The sequence below is a fragment of the Dermacentor albipictus genome, chromosome 5 (assembly GCF_038994185.2).
Source record: "Dermacentor albipictus isolate Rhodes 1998 colony chromosome 5, USDA_Dalb.pri_finalv2, whole genome shotgun sequence".
In the NCBI taxonomy this organism is placed as follows: Eukaryota; Metazoa; Arthropoda; class Arachnida; order Ixodida; family Ixodidae; genus Dermacentor; species Dermacentor albipictus.
The window spans coordinates 125,134,294-125,154,462 of record NC_091825.1 but is presented as its reverse complement, the minus strand read 5'-3'; the positions used below and the strand labels follow the sequence as shown (position 1 = coordinate 125,154,462).

Below are 20,169 nucleotides of genomic sequence, written 5' to 3'. Positions count from 1 at the left end.
CATAAAGTGCCCTTTCATACCATATGCTTATATTCCCAGTGCTCTTTCTTCTTCTTTTTTTTTCATTTGTTTTTTCAGGATAAACAGCATAAGCGCTATTTCGATGCCAAGAAGCTGCCGTTTCCTCTGTTCTTGAACTGTTAAACAGTGAACCAATCAATGCATATTAAGGCGCCAGCGTCTCAACCTAGTTTACATAATCAGCCCAGAGGGAAGGAGTAGAGAATGCACCTACAGGAATAGTCGTATCGGCCTAAGTTAACCCATTTGCTCGACCTCGTCTTACATAAAAACATGCAGAGCACAAGCAGGGCGATAACGAAGTTTGCTAATGTAATAAATTCGCAATTAGCATCGGGCTTTTGCCGGTTGTAGCATTAAATATGCAAACGCTTAAATAGTTGGGAATGGCCGTAGTGCAGGCAGGCGGCTGACTCGGGTAGCGGGAACAATTAAGCCAGTGATTGCGGGGCGAATGTTAAACAGCTCTCGAGCTGGAAATGCATTTCCACTGTAACTGCCAATTGCATCTGTATTTGCGTCGAGCGAACGTTGTAAGGAAATCGTCCTAAATGGTTGCACACTCAAGTGTGCTGCCACTGAAAGTTTAAAAAAAAGAACGCTATGGCTGAAGACGTTAAGGCGCCCGCCGACTTATAATTAGAGAGAGCTTTGTCTTTGGTCACTCAGAGCACGGTAAGAAGCCTTTGTCTGATGTTGTTGAGGACACTTGGAACGGAAGTGGGGTTCAATAAGAACGCACTGCAGATAAATTTGATTAACGACTTTCTTCGAACGGGCAGACCTGCTATCATCATCATCATCACCCTGGTCGCGCCCACTGCAGGGCAAAGGCCTCTCCCATGCTTCTCCAACTACCCCGGTCGTGTACTAATTGTGGCCATGTCGTCCCTGCAAACTTCTTAATCTCATCAGCCCACCTAACTTTCTGCCGCCCCCTGCTACGCTTCCCTTCCCTTGGGATCCAGTCCGTAACCCTTAATGACCATCGGTTATCTTCCCTCCTTATTACATGTGCTGCCCATGCCCATTTCTTTTTCTTGATTTCAACTAAGATGTCATTAACTCGCGTTTGTTCCCTCACCCAATCTGCTCTTTTCTTATCCCTTAACGTTACACCTATCATTCTTCTTTCCATAGCTCGTTGTGTCGTCCTCAATTTGAGTAGAACCCTTTTCGTAAGCCTCCAGGTTTCTGCCCCGTACGTGAGCACTGGTAAGACATAGCTATTATATACTTTTCTCTTGAGGGATAATGGCAACCTGCTGTTCATGATTTGGGAATGCCTGCCAAACACACCCCAGCCCATTCTTATTCTTCTGATTATTTCCGTCTCATGATCCGGATCCGCCGTCACTACCTGCCCTAAGTAGATGTATTCCCTTACGACTTCCAGTGCCTCGCTGCCTATTGTAAATTGCTGTTCTCTCCCGAGACTGTTAAGCATTACTTTAGTTTTCTGCAGATTAATTTTTAGACCCACTCTTCTGCTTTGCCTCTCCAGGTCAGTGAGCATGCATTGCAATTGGTCCCCTGAGTTACTAAGCAAGGCAATATCATCAGCGAATCGCAAGTTACTAAGGTATTCTCCATTAACTTTTATCCCCAATTCTTCCCAATCCAGGTCTCTGAATACCTCCTGTAAACACGCTGTGAATAGCATTGGAGATATCGTATCTCCCTGCCTGACGCCTTTCTTTGTTGGGATTTTGTTGCTTGCTTTATGGAGGACTACGGTGGCTGTGGAGCCGCTATAGATATCTTCCAGTATTTTTACATATGGCTCATCTACACCCTGATTCCGTAATGCCTCCATGACTGCTGAGGTTTCGACTGAATCAAACGCTTTCTCGTAATCAATGAAAGCTATATATAAGGGTTGGTTATATTCTGCACATTTCTCTATCACTTGATTGATAGTGTGAATATGGTCTATTGTTGAGTAGCCTTTACGGAATCCTGCCTGATCCTTTGGTTGACAGAAGTCTAAGGTGTTCCTGATTCTATTTGCAATTACCTTAGTAAATACTTTGTAGACCTGCTAACTTATCTATTATTCTTCATCGAATGCTGGTCACAGTGCCAAGTTCGATTGCTCTTCCTTCACCAAAATTGCCCAGGGAATAACACTGCCTTCTCGCCTGATTAGGTCAACAAAAATAATTCTGATCAAAATGATGAAAATGTTAGGAAAACAAGTGTAACGTTTATCGATTCCTGAGCTTAAACTCTATCGGAGCGAGAGAGATAGAAGCAGGGGGGTTAGCCAGAAGAAGAACGGAGAAAAGTGTAAGGAAACGAAAATCACTTCACAGAACTCGGAGGCGGCACACGTCACTTTTACGGTCTCTAGATCTCACAAGGCCGATACAACGCCGCAAGTGAAGTAGCACTCTACGTATAGCTGCATTTAATGCATACTTTGGTTGTCATCACTGTCAAGGTCTTATTTTGTTTTAACAATAAGCGGCTGTCTAGTGGCTATAGCGTGGTAGATGGCACTTGCATCTCCATATTATAACGTGGGCAGATCCACAGGATATGCGCGATTGTTTCATCACAGCCGCAATTGTCACAGGTAGCGTTGTAGAATCGTGTAATAAAGAACGAAGGCGACTTGTACATTGACCTTGTAGAAACCGACGTTTCGCGAACAGTCGCCTGCATTTTGACTCAGATGTGTTAGCTTAATGCGTCTTTCTTGCAAGCCATTTAATGATTTGGTCCTTACAGCTGATGTATGTTAAAATGTCTGTAGACGTGTATTCGCTGTGCGAGATACGTATGATGGCGGCTGTACCGCGGCATTCGGTCGCTTTACCCGCATTACTTAGTTACGCGATTTGTGCCATCTTAACGGCGTTATTAAGTGTTACGAAGCTCGAAGCAGCTCTAACATACTCTCCGGTGTCATTCAGGCGACCTCCTTGCACAACTTGTCCCTGCCAAGGCTTAACGTTACTTCGGCAAAAAAAAAGAACAAAGAAAAATAAAGAGAGAAAGAGCAGGGAAAAATAAATGCAAGTAACTCAATACGTGATGACATGCTTTTTTTATAGAACAACGAGAAGCGGGCGAGAAGCGCATCAAACGAGAAATGCGCCAAGCGAAGGACACGAAAGATGCAGATGAAAAAGCCACTTTTACCTTAAACCTGAAAGTGAATGAGTTGTTCGCTTCAAGCACGCCACATCAAAGCACGGAATGTCTTGGTACCAGTCAATGGCTCTCAAAGTGGCATTTCTTCACAACCTAAAAAGTTCAACTACTGTTGGCAATGCTATACTATTAGCGAAACCTATCCCGCGTGGTGCGCAGATGCGATAACCTCTGTCATTTCTTAGCTGCGGAAACAGAAGTAATGTTGCTTGAATCTAACTAAATGCGTTATGGACAATTATAGTCGCTCAATTTTAACGTAGATAATTTGGCAGACATCCGTAGCGTCGCCCTTATTGTGCGATTCACTGCCATACCAATCACTCGAGAGGAACAGATCAAGAAGCCAAGTCGCCCTGACAGGCCACAAAGGACGGGACGGGAATTACCACAAAGCTCGAGGCAGCCACTTTATGTCCGTCTCCAACATTCAAGCTGTTTACATTTTCACATTGAAACTATAGGCACAGCCCGTTCACATGTGTTTGCGGCAAGAAATGCGTGTTTTTCACTTCGTTTTCTGACTAGCGACTTCCTCTACGCTTGCGGTGTGTCTGTACGATGGCCTCTATGTTGTCAAACTGTCAAATACTGATCAGCGCGCAGCACCGCGTCATCCGCGTTACCCGCATCATCCAGTCAGATGAACTTTCATTCATATGAATGGTGTGACGACCCGCGCGTCACTTTCTTTCTCTTTTTTTTCTTTTTTTTGGTTCTGCGGGGTATCGTGTGAAAGTGTTGGAAATGAGAGCTACAAAATGCTCTCGTTTCAGTCCAGTCTCGTTCTAGTTTACCACCTCTGCGTATCTTTTTGCCCATGCTACTACTTTTTGTCTGTGTTCTATGTTCTATAGGGGGACTTGAACGAACTGGTACCGTTTCCCTCAGTTCTTCCTCACGACAAACGAGCACATAACAAGCGTGCTATGTTGTGCACGTTTCGCACTTGATGGTCTGCTCTGCGACGGTTGTTTCGTACGGCTTCGGCTCCTGTGTGTTGAGCTATGTATAGCCGTCCTAGGCGGTGGCTATGTACGCTGCCTCAGGAGGCAACCAGAAATCGATAATCCGCCACTCCCGGAAATAGACTACGGCGTATCGCCTCCAGAGGCAGGTCGCAGTAATTCTGGGGTGTACGGCACCCTTTGATGGCGGCGCATTGGATGGTTCTTTCAATCTTTCGTTTCTGAGCAACCCATGCTTACCTAATTCTATTAAGTTTATTTAACGGATTTAGATGGCTATCCATGTGCCTTCATGTCTATTAGCCACAAAATTAATATGCATGCATATTGGTACAAACGTGTAGATATTCTGCACACATAAAACACCTAACGTTCGATAGGTGGGTGGTCTCGCATGATCTTTCCTACTCATAACAGTCATGGCTGTTGTATTTACTCAATAGTCGATTTCACCATTGCGGTCTTGTGGTCGCGGACATAATTCTAAGAAATGTTCCCAGATTCTAATTTAAGCCTCGATTTTTCAGCAAAAAAAAAGTACTTACTCGAACCACCTTATTCTGAAGTTTCTCATCAATCCTGCTTCTCATTATTCCTAACATGCATAGAAGGTATTACCGACGGGGAGTAAATTCACTGATGCCTTTTCTCACGGCTTCAAGTAAAAATTGTTTTAAAGCGCATAGTTCTCAACGCTTTCCAGCTCTTTGAGAAGCAGTAAATAATTCTAATGCAAATTTTTGTGACGCTTTTCAAAACTAGTGCGGCGTCTCAAGATCCAGTGCCACAAAAAGTGAACTATGGTACCAGGTCATCACAGGAGCCTTCGGGGGTTAACAGTATCAATAAAGAAACAAAAATTATTGGCCACAATTGCATGTCCGCACGTTCCGAATTGCGTAGTGATTACTCAGTTGCCAAAAACATGCAACGAATAAAATTTGCTATAAACTGCGAACTGGAACCATCTGCGTACATAGCTTCTCAAGGGCTACCTCCACCGCCCTCATGCATAACATTCTCCGGTGCATCTTTCAGCAGGGCTTAGTATAAAAGACGAGCTGCTGACAGTCTGTCAGCACTGGGATAGCTAGATGCAAGCGTTTCGGAACGCTCTCCGGGTCTTTGGAAGAGCCGGTGTTAAAAACAGTGTTAAATAGTTCACGATGGAACGACGGGCAGTTTTATTGTAGAAAAAACGCTCGCGGATTAAGGAAAAGACACGACAAAGTTGTGCACACGCCATTAGAGTGGCCCCTTAATCCTTAGAGTTGTCCGTGGGGCGGATTAGGATCTCGGCCTGGCAGAAGACGATAGCGTGTCGACGGTGTCTGCTTCGAAGATCTTTCGCGCCTCGGGTACGGAAGCCTTGCATTTGTCTTTATTATCTGAGCCCAGCCTTCCTTTTTTCCCTTTTTTTATGATTCTTTCTACTCCTGCTCCTTTTACTGCAGCTGTAGTTACGGGGGAAAAAGGAAGGCCAAACTTAGCGCTACTTGATCGATGTTGTCTCCCTGCTGGCCTGAGCGGCTGAAAAATGCTTACGGATGGATATATCCTGTGGCGCGCCTCTGGCGTGAGGGAAGGGACAGATTATTTATGGATAGTATGACGTTAGTGATTAAAATTCCTGGTGGCCTTTGTAACAGCGCATTAAAAGGAGCGTTCAAGATGTAGAAATAAGCGATCGAGTATCACTAATTCAGCGCCAAAGACGAGACCATGGCAGCGAAAATGGCTTGTAACAAGACTAATTACACTTTGCTTTCTGACGGGTTGTACTTTCCAAGTGTCATCATTTAGCGCCGCCAAGAAAATCTGGCCTTGGCCAATAAATAGTGCACCTGGCTTTAGCTACGTGTGCCACGCAAGCCTGTGAAGGAGAAAGAAAATAAACTGTATTGAAAAGTATGGTCCGGCAGTTTTGGTTGTGACTTTATTTTATTACTTATGACAGCACTGTTAGTTATCAAGATGAAAAGCCGGTAACGACGCATCTGTTATTTTTGCAATAACATCTTCACCAGCGCCATCGGACAAAGCTGCGCACGAGTTAAACAGGCCACAGCAAAGCATATACACACCTGTAACTGCAAGGTTTCCTTACTGGCTGAGGTGGTTCACGTGTTCTGCAGCACTGGAGGGTGCTTGTGAGACGTAGCATATCTTCATATTAAGTCCAAACCAAAAATAGAAGGTAAATGTTGAAGCCTAAAGAAAGCTGAAACTCGGAGCCAGAACAAAGGTCCTAGAACGCACCATGTTCCCCAGGACTGAACACGAGAACTAAATCAGGAAAATAATTTTATCTTCATTTTTCTTGCCGGAATCAGACTGGGATAACATGCCCAGAAATAGAGCAGGCATCCACCTAATCGCTGAGTCTAGAGCGGTATGCGTCGTCTGAAAAGGATCAGGCATATTCCGGATGGTCCGTTTGTAGGAGATGGGCGTGCGCTGTGGTATAGCATACCACATCGGCGGGGAACAAGGCAATCTCAATTCCGGGGAAATCGTTTCCGGCGTCTGTGCCGCAGATAGAAGAGCTGGGATTGCGATGGTGGCCGCATTCTACAAAGCCAGATTATATTGAACTAAGCATCAAATGCACCTGTCTGCCGTTTAGTGCGCATTGCTAAAAGAAAAACAACAGTATATTTGGGAAACCTAGCGCGAAGGCAAAACATTTTCTGCCAAATTTATTTCAGAATTGAAACCATCCGTCGATAAAGGCTATGTCAGTGCAAAATGATCAGCGTAAGACCTATTACAATAAACTGGACTAGCCGCGGGCACTTGTTTCGTTTATCAGCAGCCATTGATTCTTTTGAAGAGTGATAGTTAATATGCGGCAAATTTTACCATTGCAGCCATACACGTGATTCAGAGAATTCCTTCTTAGCTAATACGCAACTCCGTTTTTGTCAGATAACTGCGGATAAATTGATGGCTTATTCTTTTTTCTTTTTGTTTATTTGAATTGTTTTAATTTACAAACACATTTTCTTCAGCTAGAAAACCAAGCGCCAACAGGCATGGAACGAAGGGAGCGGAAGAAGCGGCGCCGGCATTTGTTCACATTGATCAAGAAATGTTTATTCACGTCTAGCCAACGAATTAGCGCAAATAGTTTTCCGCTTGCATTTCTCTAAGGTAGACGCTTTTCACAAATGGAGGCACCTCAAGAGCTCAGAGGACACATATGAAACCTTCAAACGAGGATTTTCAACTCCCATTAGAGCGCAACCTTTAAGCTCCCGTTCCTGCGTTCAACGTCGGTGTGCCTCGACATCGTCCTCGTCGTCGTAACTGAGCGAGTGAGCAGTGAAGTGAAGAGAGCGCGAGGAGGGAAGCGGAGGAGAAGGCCACAGTAAAAGCATGAGATCGAAAGTGGAGGATGGTATGACGAAAGCGTGAGAAGAAAAGTCGCAGTTTCACCCGAAAGGCGAAGCATCGATTGCGATAGCAAATTAGTAGATAGCCATGCGAAGTAAGGATAGTAGCTTTATCGGCCGTGTATGCTTGGAAACTTTCGCATACTAACCGAGTTAACAAGCACAGTGTCTGCGCGGACAAGAAGACATAAACACATCACACTCGATGAGCCCGGACATGCGCCGTCAAAACGCTGGTGTGAGCAAGTGCGGGAGCAGCTTCGTGGGCCGTCAATCGCTTCAACGCAAGAGCGGCGAAAACACAGCGCGCACAAGGGTGCGAGCCGTCTGCAGATCCCTTTCAAGATCCCTTTCGGGCGCGCGATCCCGCGCGGCCGTGCAAAGTACGCACTTGTTGGCGAAGTCGAAGACGCCCTACCCTCTCCCTCACGCGCTGCCCTCTCGCCTTTCTTCATGTATCGCGCGCGACATTGGGCCGCGAGCGGCAGTACCCCTTGCGCCCGGTCGCGCAATGCGCAGTTGATACCGGAACACAACGCCGCCCCCTCCCTCCCTATACCATCGTCCCACGTACTTTCACGCGATCGAAGACGGTGCGTTTCTTCTCCACTTTCTTCCTTCGCGCGCCCCAGATTGAGCCGCGATCGTCGGCTTCGCTCGCACGCATTTGCTCACACATACAGTATACGATGCGCGGGGACGGTGTTATCGCCCTTGGACTTTAAACGAGAACATCACGGTGACGGCAAAATACGGCTGTAGTGCCCATATAATTGCTATTGCAATAAAAAGCGTAGTAGTACCGCTCGGCGGCGACGCTGGCTACGCGATGACGCCATAGTTACGTGCGTCGTCTGTTCACCGATAGCATGCGGTGAGGGGGTCCAACGATACTATATATGAAGGCAAAGTAGTAGTAGTAGAAAACTTTTAATGAGATCGTTTAAGAGATTCGCGGATTCGAAGCCTCCGTCGTCTTTCTTGGCGCCGGCGACTTGAGGCTTCTCTTCAGCAAGGTTGGGCCCCTAGTCCAGGGCTCCACTGAGTCGCGCTGCATCAGCAGCGTGCCGCACTAAGGCCCTTTGGGCCGCGAGCTCGCTGCTGGTGAGCCGGCTCTCCCATTGCTCCGCACTCGGGAATTCGTGTTGGTGGAATGCTTTATTTCGTTCGCACTCCCATGTGATGTGGTATAGTGTGGGTGTGTCGCCGCACCAGGGGCAGTTTGCTCTGTATTGTGTTGGTGACATCTTGTTATAGATGTACAAGTTGGGGAAGGAGTTTGTTTGTAGCCTACGCCAGCCGACTGCTTCCTCCCTCGTGAGGGCTTTGTGTGGTGGTGGGTACTTGAATCTAGTCCCCCTGTATAGTTGTAATGTCTCTGTGTATCCCCCCTCGCATGCTAGTAGCTGAAGCTCCAGAACATCTGACATGCCTGCTCGGTATGTAAGCCCTCGAGCTAGGCTGTCTGCTCTTTCGTTCCCCGCTACGCCTGCGTGGCCTGGGACCCAGATTATGTGTTGTATGGGTGTCTGCTCAGCAGAGGCTGCTGCCCCACTGATTATCCTGAGGGCCATGCCGCTAATTCTGCCCTTCGTATAGTTTTTACACGTGTCTTTCGAGTCTGTTAAGATGTTTAGGGATCGGCCTTTCCTATAGCCTTCTGCTACCGCCAGCGCGACGGCAATTTCCTCGGCCTCCGTTATGCCCACGACCTCCACTGAGGCGCATGTGGCCATGTCTCCTGTGCTATTAGCTACCACCGTAGCGGCTAAGCGCTTCCCTGCATGTACGTACATGGAGGCGTCCGTATAGACTGTGTTCTCTGACCGGCCTAGCCTCCTTTCTAGCTGCTCGGCCCTTGCTGTTCGTCTGTCCTCGTGCAGGTTAGGATCCATGTTTTTAGGCAGGGGTCCTACATTAAAGGTCTTTCTAAGGTCGTCCGGTACGTCCGCGTATCTGTCTACCAGTCCGCACGTGTTCCGACCCAGCCTTCTCAGGAGCGCCCTTCCCGTAGAGGAGCCTCTGAGTCTGATGAGTTGTGCCCCCAATTGAGCCTCGGCAAGCTCATCGAAGGTATTGCTGATTCCGAGTTGGAGTAGCTTCTCGTTTGATGCGTTTCTGGGCAGGTGTAGAGCAATCTTGTATGCCTTCCTGAGAATACAGTCGGCTTGCTCTCGCTCCGCCTTTGTTGTTGCGTGGTAGGGCAAGGAGTACATAACTCTGCTAACGATTAGGCTGTTGACGAGTTTGAGGGTATCTTCTTCTTTCATCCCGTACCTTCTCTGAGAGACTCTACTGATCATTCTGCCAACCTGCTCCGCGGCTCTTCTCAGCAGGCTGATGGTATGGCTGCATTTTCGGCTGCTCTGCAGCCACATGCCTAGGATTCGTACCATGTTCTGCTCTGGGATCAATTGCAAAGTGCTGCATTAGCGGATGTCTGTTTGCGGCGGCTGCCGCGAATCGCCGATGGAGCCATCGGTCAGGCAGGCGGCGAGCGCGCCCACCGATACCATGTGTTGAAACCAAGCGCTGCATGAGCGGAGGTCTGTCTGCGACGGCTGCTGTGAATAGCACCCACGCGTCGCCCACGCGCTGCCTCTCGCGATCTCCCGATTAGCGAGGCTCTCGCGCCACGCCTCGCTCCGTTTGCAACGTGCCGCACGAGACAGATTATCCGCAGCAGCCAACATGTCGCCAAAGGAAAACAAGTAAAGAACTGAGCTCAATTTTCGTATTAAGGAGTATGGGAATCGTCGGATAATTTTTATGCGAAGCATATTACTAGAGCTCAACCCAGCTCCTCAGGCGCGGCGGTGTCGCCTTCAATACCACGTGACACCGTGACGTCACGACAGAGGAGAAACGGGGCTCCAACTCGCGCCGTCGCTCGCGGCGTCGCCCCCCGCATCGGACGCGGTGAGCGTCGAGCAACGCAGCGTTCGGCGCGACAACGAAATGTGCGCCTGAGCAAGCGCCGCACGCCTGAGCCGACGCCGACGACACCGGCTTTTCTGCGACACGAGCTCCTTAACGCTGTCGCGTTAAAATAAAGGCTAGTATTCTTCGCATCCTGGGCTTAACCTTAGCTAAGCCACAGCCATTTTTTTTTCAAGAGTAAATGCATGAATAATTGTGCCAGAAAAGCAAAAACATACCGCGATGTCGCAGCGCTGTTCTTTCGTGGCTTGACAGTCTTGCTTTCACACTATAACAGCTGCTTTACAATGTAAATCCTAATAATCAAGAGGGAGAGAAAAAGAGAGAGAGGGAGAAGACACAGGACATTTCTAAACTTCTTTTATTGTTCCCCCATTCCGCAATAACACATAACTCGGGGTTCAAGGCATTCAACTCAAAGGAGCAATCGCCGAGGCAAAACGTCATCGCACCGACACAACGCAGTCGCGTAACAACGAAGTTCACAGACTCTACATTCGTGAAAAAACGTGTTGTCACCGCTTTTGAACAACCCAAAAAAATGAATAACATTCAAAGTTTGGGGGCAACACTTCGGGAATTAGACAACATGCACAAACAGCGTCGTCACCACGGGTTTGTAACGTGATACATTCGTAGCGAGCACGACGCGTCCAATCTCATTGTGAGTGACATTTTTCTCCACGCTTTCCCCCAGTTCTTGCAATGTTTCTGATTTTCTGAGGTCGGAAAGCAACTGATGTTTATCAATTCAAGTGCGCACATTTTGCCGTACAATGGGTTGAAAACACTCTTTTCTGCAGCGAACAACTAATTACTCATGTTTTCGCATTTCAACAGCGTCAGCAAAACTGGAAACAACAAAAGGACTTCAGGAGTGCCGATCCTAGTTTCTTATAGTTACAATTACACGGTGTTCAGTTTTTCAGAAGACGCCTAACGGAGTATGAGAAAGAACATTTAGTGCAAGAATCTATTTTTATTTCACGGCAATGCTGCAAGTATTCACGAGGAACCGTGTTACATAATTATGCACCTGTTCTGGCGATGAGAATGCGAAAGAAATGCTGCGCCAGCGATTTCACTGGAACAAGCCACCAAAGCAAACTCACGGAGACACTCAGTGCGCATGCATAAAGCCATTAAAAATGAAACAACTCAAGTGATTATGCGAGCACCCGTAACTTTTCACGCTATAGGTTCGCAAGAAAATTCTCCCCGCTTAAGCTTCACGACTTAGCACCCTTCATGCATTTTTTTTTCTCAGTATTTTGTTTCAACCATGGGGGCGTACTTTAGCTTCTAGCATTCAGGAAAGCAAACACATCCACAATGAACATTCAGCGCAAGGCTGAAGCCCACTATATATTCTCGGGCATTAAGCGCAAATCTGTTCACCCCAGTATAACTGTTGTGAAGGGAGGGTGAGGTATGTTGGCCTTTCTTTCTTTTTTTTTACCTTGTTATTCTCGTTGATGCCTCTCACAGGAAACGTCTTGTGCTTTGCTTTGTTCATATCGTCCAAGCTGAAACACTCGGAAGGACACACAGAATAAACGCTATGTACACGCATTCGGAGGCCCGAATACAGCAGATACGGGGCATCCCCGTGACTCTAGAGTCGGCTTTGAAGGGTACGATCTCATCGCCACGACTCTGGCTGACTCAGAGGCGAAAAAAAAAGAACAGTTCGCTAAGGGCACAACATCGAGCTCTACATTAATGGGCCGCCGTTCGGGCAAGACGTGACAGTCACCGTTACGACTGGGTAATGTGGGTAATCTCGGTAGCCAGCGGAATATAGCGTTTCGAGGACGTAGCTCGCGTATCACGATTACGACCGAAGAACGAAAAATAATTATGCGGCGTAGCAACGCACAAACTGGCTGAAGAGCGCGTGTATCTGCGTATTCAGTTATGGCGGAACGTGTTGGGAGCTGTACATGACATATACCCCGGCTTGGCCTAGAGAGGTTTGAATTTTCACACTGTGGCAGAGTGTGATTGCACGAAATGAGCTGACAGGATAGTAAAGGCCGAGAAACCAAAAAAAGAAACACGTAAGAAGGTAACTGTTAGGCGCCTAATTACCAGCTGTCGAAGCTTTGGGGTGCATGACACATTGCCGTTCATTTGGTTTTCTTCGGAAATTTCGCTTTGTATTTCACTGTCACCTCACGTATAGGCAGCACTTGACAGAGGACTCTGGTGACGCGTTTCGACATTAAAAATGAAACGTTACGGTTTGTATTCAAGACTTTTTCGTTCTCATTACTAGCAAACAACGAGGGCAGCAATGGCCTCCCTGGACCCCGTGTGAAAAGCGAACGAGGTGGTATGGCCACGTGGCACGAAAACATCGACGGACACACGAAACGGACACATTCTCGACAGGGTTAAAATCTGGAATGTCAAAACGGCACATACACTCTAGCTGGGCGTATCAGTGAGGAAACACTGACCTAACCTGCCCGGACACAACAGTAACGTCTGACTTCACTATACACGTAATGAAATAGCTTTCCCTTTAACCGAACGTAATGATCAAGAAAGCCTGAGCGTAGGTTTATGCGCTGTACAAAATATAAGCGAGGGCGCATCACTGTCTATCTCAGGATCACGGCTGCCAAAAAATGCTTAGCTACTCGAATGACAGTCGCAAATTTTGCCGCGGTGTTTTTTTGTTTGATTATACATGCGTTTACAAGATGACTCCATCTGTTGTGCTTTTATTTAGCCGCTTCTTTACGTACATTTCTGCATTTGTTCAGCCTAGCACGTAACATATGACCTGGGGCCCGAAATTGATATTCTTTCTCATCAGTTTCGGGTAGAGCTTATTTAACAAGGGCTGGTATTATAGCCCTGTTTTTTGTTGAAGCCAGAATATGAATAGTCATTTGGCAGTTTCCGATAACTGAATCATCTCTTCCGAACAGCATTCACTCAGCTACGTATTCCTAACCCTTAATGTTGGATAATTGCTAAAGCGTGACTTCGACAAGAGTTAAACATTTCAAGATTTCTCTTGAACTATTTGTTCCTCGTAAAAGACAGACAAGCGTACAACGTTTGCCGATTTTTTGTTTTAGTGTTTTGTTAACACTACTTAGTCATTTGATGGACAGCGATGTTTCTCCCTCCTAGAAAATATTTGCTTTATATAAGTAAAAAAGAAAGAAAGGTGACACGTTCGCGAAAATGAGAACCAAAGCTTCGACCATCATGTCCAAAAATAAGATTTCATGGTCCACATACACTTTTAAACTTTGCTTCGACAGTATATCTGGTGTCCGTGGTCTACTACGTGGGAGAAGGGGATTAAAGCATTGGGAAAGCATAGCTGAAGTATTCCCGCATTTGCCTTGGCCCTGGCGGTTGAATTCATGCACCGGGTAATTTCGCAATAGAAAGCAGTCAGTTTCTTAATGTTGTCTTATCTGTCGTTATCACTGAAGCGTCAATAAATCGTGGACAGCAGCATCACCTGACAACAAAAATCACTATTTAACATCGATCGGAGGCGCTGGTTCCTTAGATCTTTCGCATGGCGAGAAACAATTCATCAAGAAACAATGAAAACGAAATGAAGATGGATTTGTGCTTCTGAGCGTAATTTTCATCTGATTCATGAGTTGACAAGTGTTTAAGTTTACTCGTAGCTCTTCACCATAAAACAAAAGGTTAAAATGAAAGGCAAACTGAAGCAATTCATGGAAATTGCTTTATAGCTTTGGAAAACGTTGGTAATGCTCTAGAGCACAGAAAATTCTAGCATTTGTTCGCGTATATTTTTTTTTGTAATAAGAGAGATACCAAGAAAAAATAAAGCTCCATTCATCTGTTACTGTTTTGTGCTTGACGCTACTGACGCTGGGCTCGTTTTCTTTTTGATGAACAACTTAAACTGCGAGTAGAAAGTCAAGGCGTTAAGCTCGGGGGCTTGCGCGGTAGGCTTGCACGGTAAGTGGAGTGAGGAGGTTCTGGTAGGTGTTCGTGTGTTTCTGCCGGAGTGTTCTGGAAGCCCGAGAAAGAGTTTGACAAGTGTGTCTTTGCTGTGTTCAAAGTGTGCCGGGTCTGAGTCGCAGGTGGGTGTATGCGAGTGTTCTTTGTGGCGTGTTACATGAACGCGGGACATCAACTGGCAGCCTGTAGAGTGGCACTCATTCCATGCGTACGATACATCTACACACACACGCGTGCACACAAGACCAAGTATAGATTGGGTATACACATTATTTTATATACTTGTATGTATGTATATATATATAACTCTCATTTGCTTTGAAGAGTGGAAAATCGCAATCCATTTGTTGTTGAAGGACATGCGATACTACAAGAAGCTACGCGCTTGCAAACGGGGCTGAAAATGGAATGCCCACAGCTGGCCAACCGCTTTTCAAAATGTTTGGTTCTACGGAAAAATATCCACGTGTCTGTCCTGGAATGTAGAACACGGTGTTTCTTTCCTTTTGTCTGCGAGAATTGCAAGCAATCTTTGCTTAAGGTTATCCAGGGATTCCAATTCTTATTGTCAAAAAGAAGCGGAATTGCTCTGCAAGCTATATAAGCACACTTTTTCTTCTGCGGAGGGGGGGGATTCACACTGCTATTGCAACCATGCCTATTAGCAGTATCGATGTTCAACAACTATGTTTTTAATAACAGTACCCTCTTCCTTTCTCTACAGCTTTCGTTTCATCCTTTTCACCGTCCCACTCCCTTTTCTTTTTTGTCAGATGTGGCGTCACATGTTTTAAAGAAATAGTGTTTCTGTGAGGTCTACGTGAACGCCACACATTTCTTCCCAGTGAGCTAGAAATTGCACGTAAGTCTTATTCGAAAGTAGATGGTGTCCAAACCCAGAAACCGGTGACCGTTTCTTTGGCGTAACAGAAATAGATCTCGAAGGCTATGGTTTTGCGAGCAGCATGCGCCGGAAGCGATTGCATGAGCCGGAAACACCTAATGGCCGCCATGTTTTAGTCACCACCTATGTGAGATAGCTCTTCTGATGTATTAGCATGAACATTAACCCTTTAAGCCGAGGTACGCTCAATTGCGGTGTGCACCGACTCGTTTTGCTAGTTTTTTTTAATGGTAGCAATACAAATTAAAAATAACCACTGGCCGCAAGCTTTAGATGAATTTTACGCCTACGTGATCACTGTATCTTCAATTCACTTCAATATGCTACGTATGGCTGCGCAAATGACCAAATTTGCTGAAGGCACTACCGTGTTCAACGTGTCGTGTTCCTTCAACAATGGCGAAAGAAAAAAAAAACTTTTTCTCGTAATGCTTATGACACATCTTGTGCACAGACAACGAGCCTGTAATTCAATTTTTATGAGAAAAAGAAAATGCAACATGACTGGCTGCACAGTGCCGAGGCATTTATTTTCTTTGTCATCATAAAAACTTATTAGAAAACGACTAGAGCCTCATAACACAGCCTCGACTATCCTTTAATGGCGTGTGCAGCACCTTCAAATAGAATTAAGTAACTACGGCACATTTATTGACGGTCTATCATGACTCTTGACTAAAGGGACTAAATCAGCTATCCAATGAGTTCATCCTATTAACATTTTTTATACTTGTGATACTACCGATATGCTGCTGTTCGCTAGTATCTAGTGACACTTGACAGCGAAGGCAAAGCAGCAATTTTTTTTTGTTCATTGCCGTCATCACTAAAAAAAAATATCTGCTTTTGCATGCCTGATCTCGTTTTAATAATATGTGCATAAGTTCTGTACTCCCCATTCCAATTTCGTGAGCACTTTTATGCGTGGGTGATATTTCAGGCGACTGTGTAGAATGCGAACGAATCTCCTGTCATTTCAAGTAGCGTCGACCACTCTCCTTTAGAGAAGCAACTTACAGTAGCTGACTGCTGCTTATATCTACAATAAACGATGTAGTTCTTTTTTTCCTGTTCTGAGACCATGTGAGTTTTGAAAGGAGAAATAACCATTAAAGCACTCACCCTTTGTAATATTGGCAGCTATTTACTAGTAACTTTATCAATGTTTCTTCAAATCTGTAGCTCATTACGAAAGTTTTGAATATAACCTGTCGTAGCACTGCTTAAGAAAAGCTTTCAAATGTGCCTTTTCAATTCTCATGTCTAGCTTCCCTTGTGAGGAAACAAAACGTTGCCTGAAACAGAACTATCAAATGTGGGGAATGCCATTTGTTGCAAAGCGGTGATGCAGCATATTCCTTAGCAGATTTCTTAAGTAATCAACAAAATGACACTCATTCTCCAAACAAAAATTTGGCTTAGGAATCTACAGCTTGCTGCCATATCAATGCATATATCACTTGTTCCCGCCATACCAACTTGCTCCCGAAAATTTTAAGAAAACAGCTTAATTTTGGGACCAACCCGGTAAGGTGTGAATGAAAGTTTACGTTTTACTCAACAGATTATTTGTGAACTTTTAAAATGACTTCCTAAGCTGAAGGTATGACATTCAAATTAATGTGTAGCTCTTCCACACAGTAGTGAAGTACTGTGGAAAAAAAAAATATTGTGGTTTACGTAAAAGTTCACCACAAACCGTACACCCGGTTTCGCAGCGATCAGACTTTGAAGATGTTCCAATAGCCGATGGCTATCGGTTGAAAGGGGACAATACGATTCTCAAATTCCCAGCAAACAGTTTACATGTACGAATATTAAGCGAATAGAATAGAATATAATAGGATAGAATAGAGTAGAATAGAATAGAATAGAATAAAATGTTATAACGCATTGACGTAGCAATCGCGTTGCGCAATCCTTGTTACTGAAATGCGCATTCGCGAAAATCATTTGCCAGCAATCACGTGTTTAGAGGAAGAATTCTTACACGCTATTCTGGAACGTTTTTCACAATATTTGAAGAAAACGCGCAGCCGAGACCCGGCTAGCGTTTCCCGGTTTCCCGGCAGATTTTTTCTGGTAGATTTAATAAATTAGACTATTCGGCGCTTTGTAAGAGCTGCAACAAAAGTAATTTGCCTGAATACGAAAATGTTAACGGCTTGATTGTTCCGTTAGCAAGTGTCAAATATTCCTAAGCTTTGGCGGAACGCTAGGGAGGGACGTACGATTCACCAAAACATCTCTGGTACCAGGTTTCTTTTTTCTTTTTTTTTTCGGAACAGCGCTTATGTTGAAAAGATCTGTTTCTGCAATTTGAATTCAACGCTGATAATCACTCATTAATTTAAGGAGCCTACAAGGTATGTTTCAGGGCATTGCCATAACATGGCAGTATATTATAATTGCCTAAAAATTATCCGCAAAGAATTTTTTGTGATGATAGCTGCACGTTTTTGAAGAGCGAGCGAAACTCTTTTTGGGGCCGGTACGTTCCCTCCCCATCGTCCTAGCAACCATAAATGTGCTAGTAGCATGTTCTTTGCGCGCAATCTCAAGGTATTGGTGTGCGTATAAAAAATTCTTGTTTTGCGCGCATGACTTTTCTTTTTCTCCGTGAACATAGATTTTCAGTTCACACACATACATATAACATTCATGCACAGAAACAAAACAAAAATACATCTTTAACACTGCTTTTCATGCATTTTCGCAAGATATGACCACGGCATATTTAGACAAGAAATTTCGGAATACATCCGATTCGAAACGTTGTTTGTAATGCTCTATTTTAACCTTTCCTTCTGTCGGTATGTTACTATGAAATATGCGCCAGCTGTGGATTATTCTAAGTGGTTGATTCTCGAGTGTAGGTCATCAGATTTTTTTTCCTTTTTTTTTGTCTTCACATGCGTATTTGACTGGAGGATTTTACGTGGCTTGAGGTGGAATAGAGGTGTCAAGCAACCTACTTGTGTAACACTCGTCGCATACGCAAGCGGACCGAAGCGCGTTAGACTGTTTTAAAGCTTAATGGCGCGTGCGCAGGTAAATGCTTGTCCACATACAACCGTGAGGATTATTTCCCAATGCGTCTCTTCGAGCGTATATCATTGCAGAAGCGAACGCTGCCGCGGCCTACAAGGCTAAACGAAACGCGCTTTACGGATTCGCATCTATAACAACACGAAACACGGCAAGTCAGTCAGACCGAACGCTATGCGTACGCCAACGCACCGGCGCGTACCCAAACCATGTGAGAAACCTGCTACTCTACACCAAATGCCAAACGAACAAGACTGAAACAAGTCCGTCTCCCAACTTCCAGCCAAAAAGGAAAACGAAGCAACGAGCTAACTAATCGCTACTCAACGAGAAGTGTTCGCACGCGATCGCACGCAAAAAAGCATTGACGGAGAGTGCAAGAGAGCGGCGAGCATGCCCCAACACTCATCCCGAAAATGCGTATTCTGCAGAGTCTCCTTTCAGTCGCCGACGGCGGAGTAGGGCGCTCCATCCCACTTTCTCACTGGACAAGTTTTCATCACACTCGCGGCTTCCACGGGAGGACGCGCAGCTCTTGACGCGGTGGCCAGCACAATAGGCGCACGGCCTCACAGACACACACACGCAAACACACACACAACACGCCGACGGCCACCACCAGACGGCGCGACGTGACGGACATAACGGGCAGCTTGTCAGCTGCGCTCTCTTCGCTTCATCTTCTTAGTGGGTCTCACTGGACGACGGTTTATGTCAAAGGTATGCGCCTTCCATTGGAGGCTCTCTTCACCGTTGCGGTGCCCATGTCACCCTCAGTGCCGTGTCCTTTTTGCTATCGTTTCACGTCGTGCGTAGGTCAATTGAATAGAATTCTTTTAAGTAGCCAGGCAAAGGCTTCAGATTGCTGTATGTGCAATTTCTGGAATCATTCTTTTTTGCAAGAGTATGCCACCAGGCGCTTCTCACATTTTGTGGCTTTCCTTTTACTTCTTCGCGAACACTAATTTTGGTCATCTTTGTCGTCTTAACCAGATCAGCAAGCATCCTTCAGAAAAGCGCACATGCAGATGTGTTTGCAGCCTTAAGGTTAACTTGAGGTCATCTGTAACCGGTGCCCCTGTTGATTATTTACCGCTCCGACAAGGCAAGGTGGATGACATGGTCGCCTAACTCAGGCAGTAGGGTCAGGGCTTTTAAACACACGTGCAATGCCGCGCGCAGGTAGCGTCAGTCACCACGGTGCACCTCGGGAGAGGGGACGGGGAGGGCGGGGAGGGAGAGAAGGCCTGTCTCTTTCTCGTTCTTGGTCAGTCGAGCCACTCTTCACTGCACTGACTTCCGCCGATCGCTTGCGGCAAGTCGGACACAACACCACTGCACCAAAGCAACGCCTGCACGACGTATTGCTTTCCGTTCTCTTCTCTTGCGTGGAATGCTTTCTCGTCGAAAAGCCGAGAGGAAAGCCGATGGCCGTCGATGGTCCTTTGTTGCCGACTGCCAGGCGGCGCTTCTCCGAAGGAATGATTGGCCGTTGAAGGGCTAAAGGCGCGGCGCCGTGCCCACATTGTGGCATGGGCCGTGAAATCCACAGTCTTACGGTCTAGTCACAATGGCCAGGGCCACCAGCACCAGTGCCGACGTTAGAAGTTGCAGTGTCGAGCACGCTGTAAGCCGGGCGCTTCCACCGCACACGTGGTAATCCTCCTGCGATCCCACATGGAACTATTCTGTCATCACCGCAAAATAACTTGTACACGAATGATAGGCAATTGTCTGTTTTATTTTTATTTGTTTTAATTTTATTTTT

The 20,169-nt window shown here is 45.9% G+C and overlaps 2 protein-coding genes across 3 annotated transcripts in view; one reads left to right on the top strand and one right to left on the bottom strand.

The window, feature by feature from the left end:
* The window catches only part of LOC135913959 (uncharacterized), a 614,840-nt gene that overhangs the window by 499,684 nt on the left and 94,987 nt on the right, over positions 1 to 20,169 (top strand). The window lies entirely within an intron of this gene.
* Positions 10,851 to 20,169, bottom strand: part of LOC135913958 (voltage-dependent calcium channel subunit alpha-2/delta-1-like) — a 154,910-nt gene continuing 145,591 nt past the window's right edge. For both annotated transcript variants that reach the window (XM_070538859.1, XM_065446670.2), the window contains one exon: positions 10,851 to 20,066. In XM_070538859.1, coding sequence (XP_070394960.1) covers positions 19,956 to 20,066 — 111 coding nt within the window. In that variant the 3' untranslated portion in view covers positions 10,851 to 19,955. The remainder of the gene's footprint in view (positions 20,067 to 20,169) is intronic.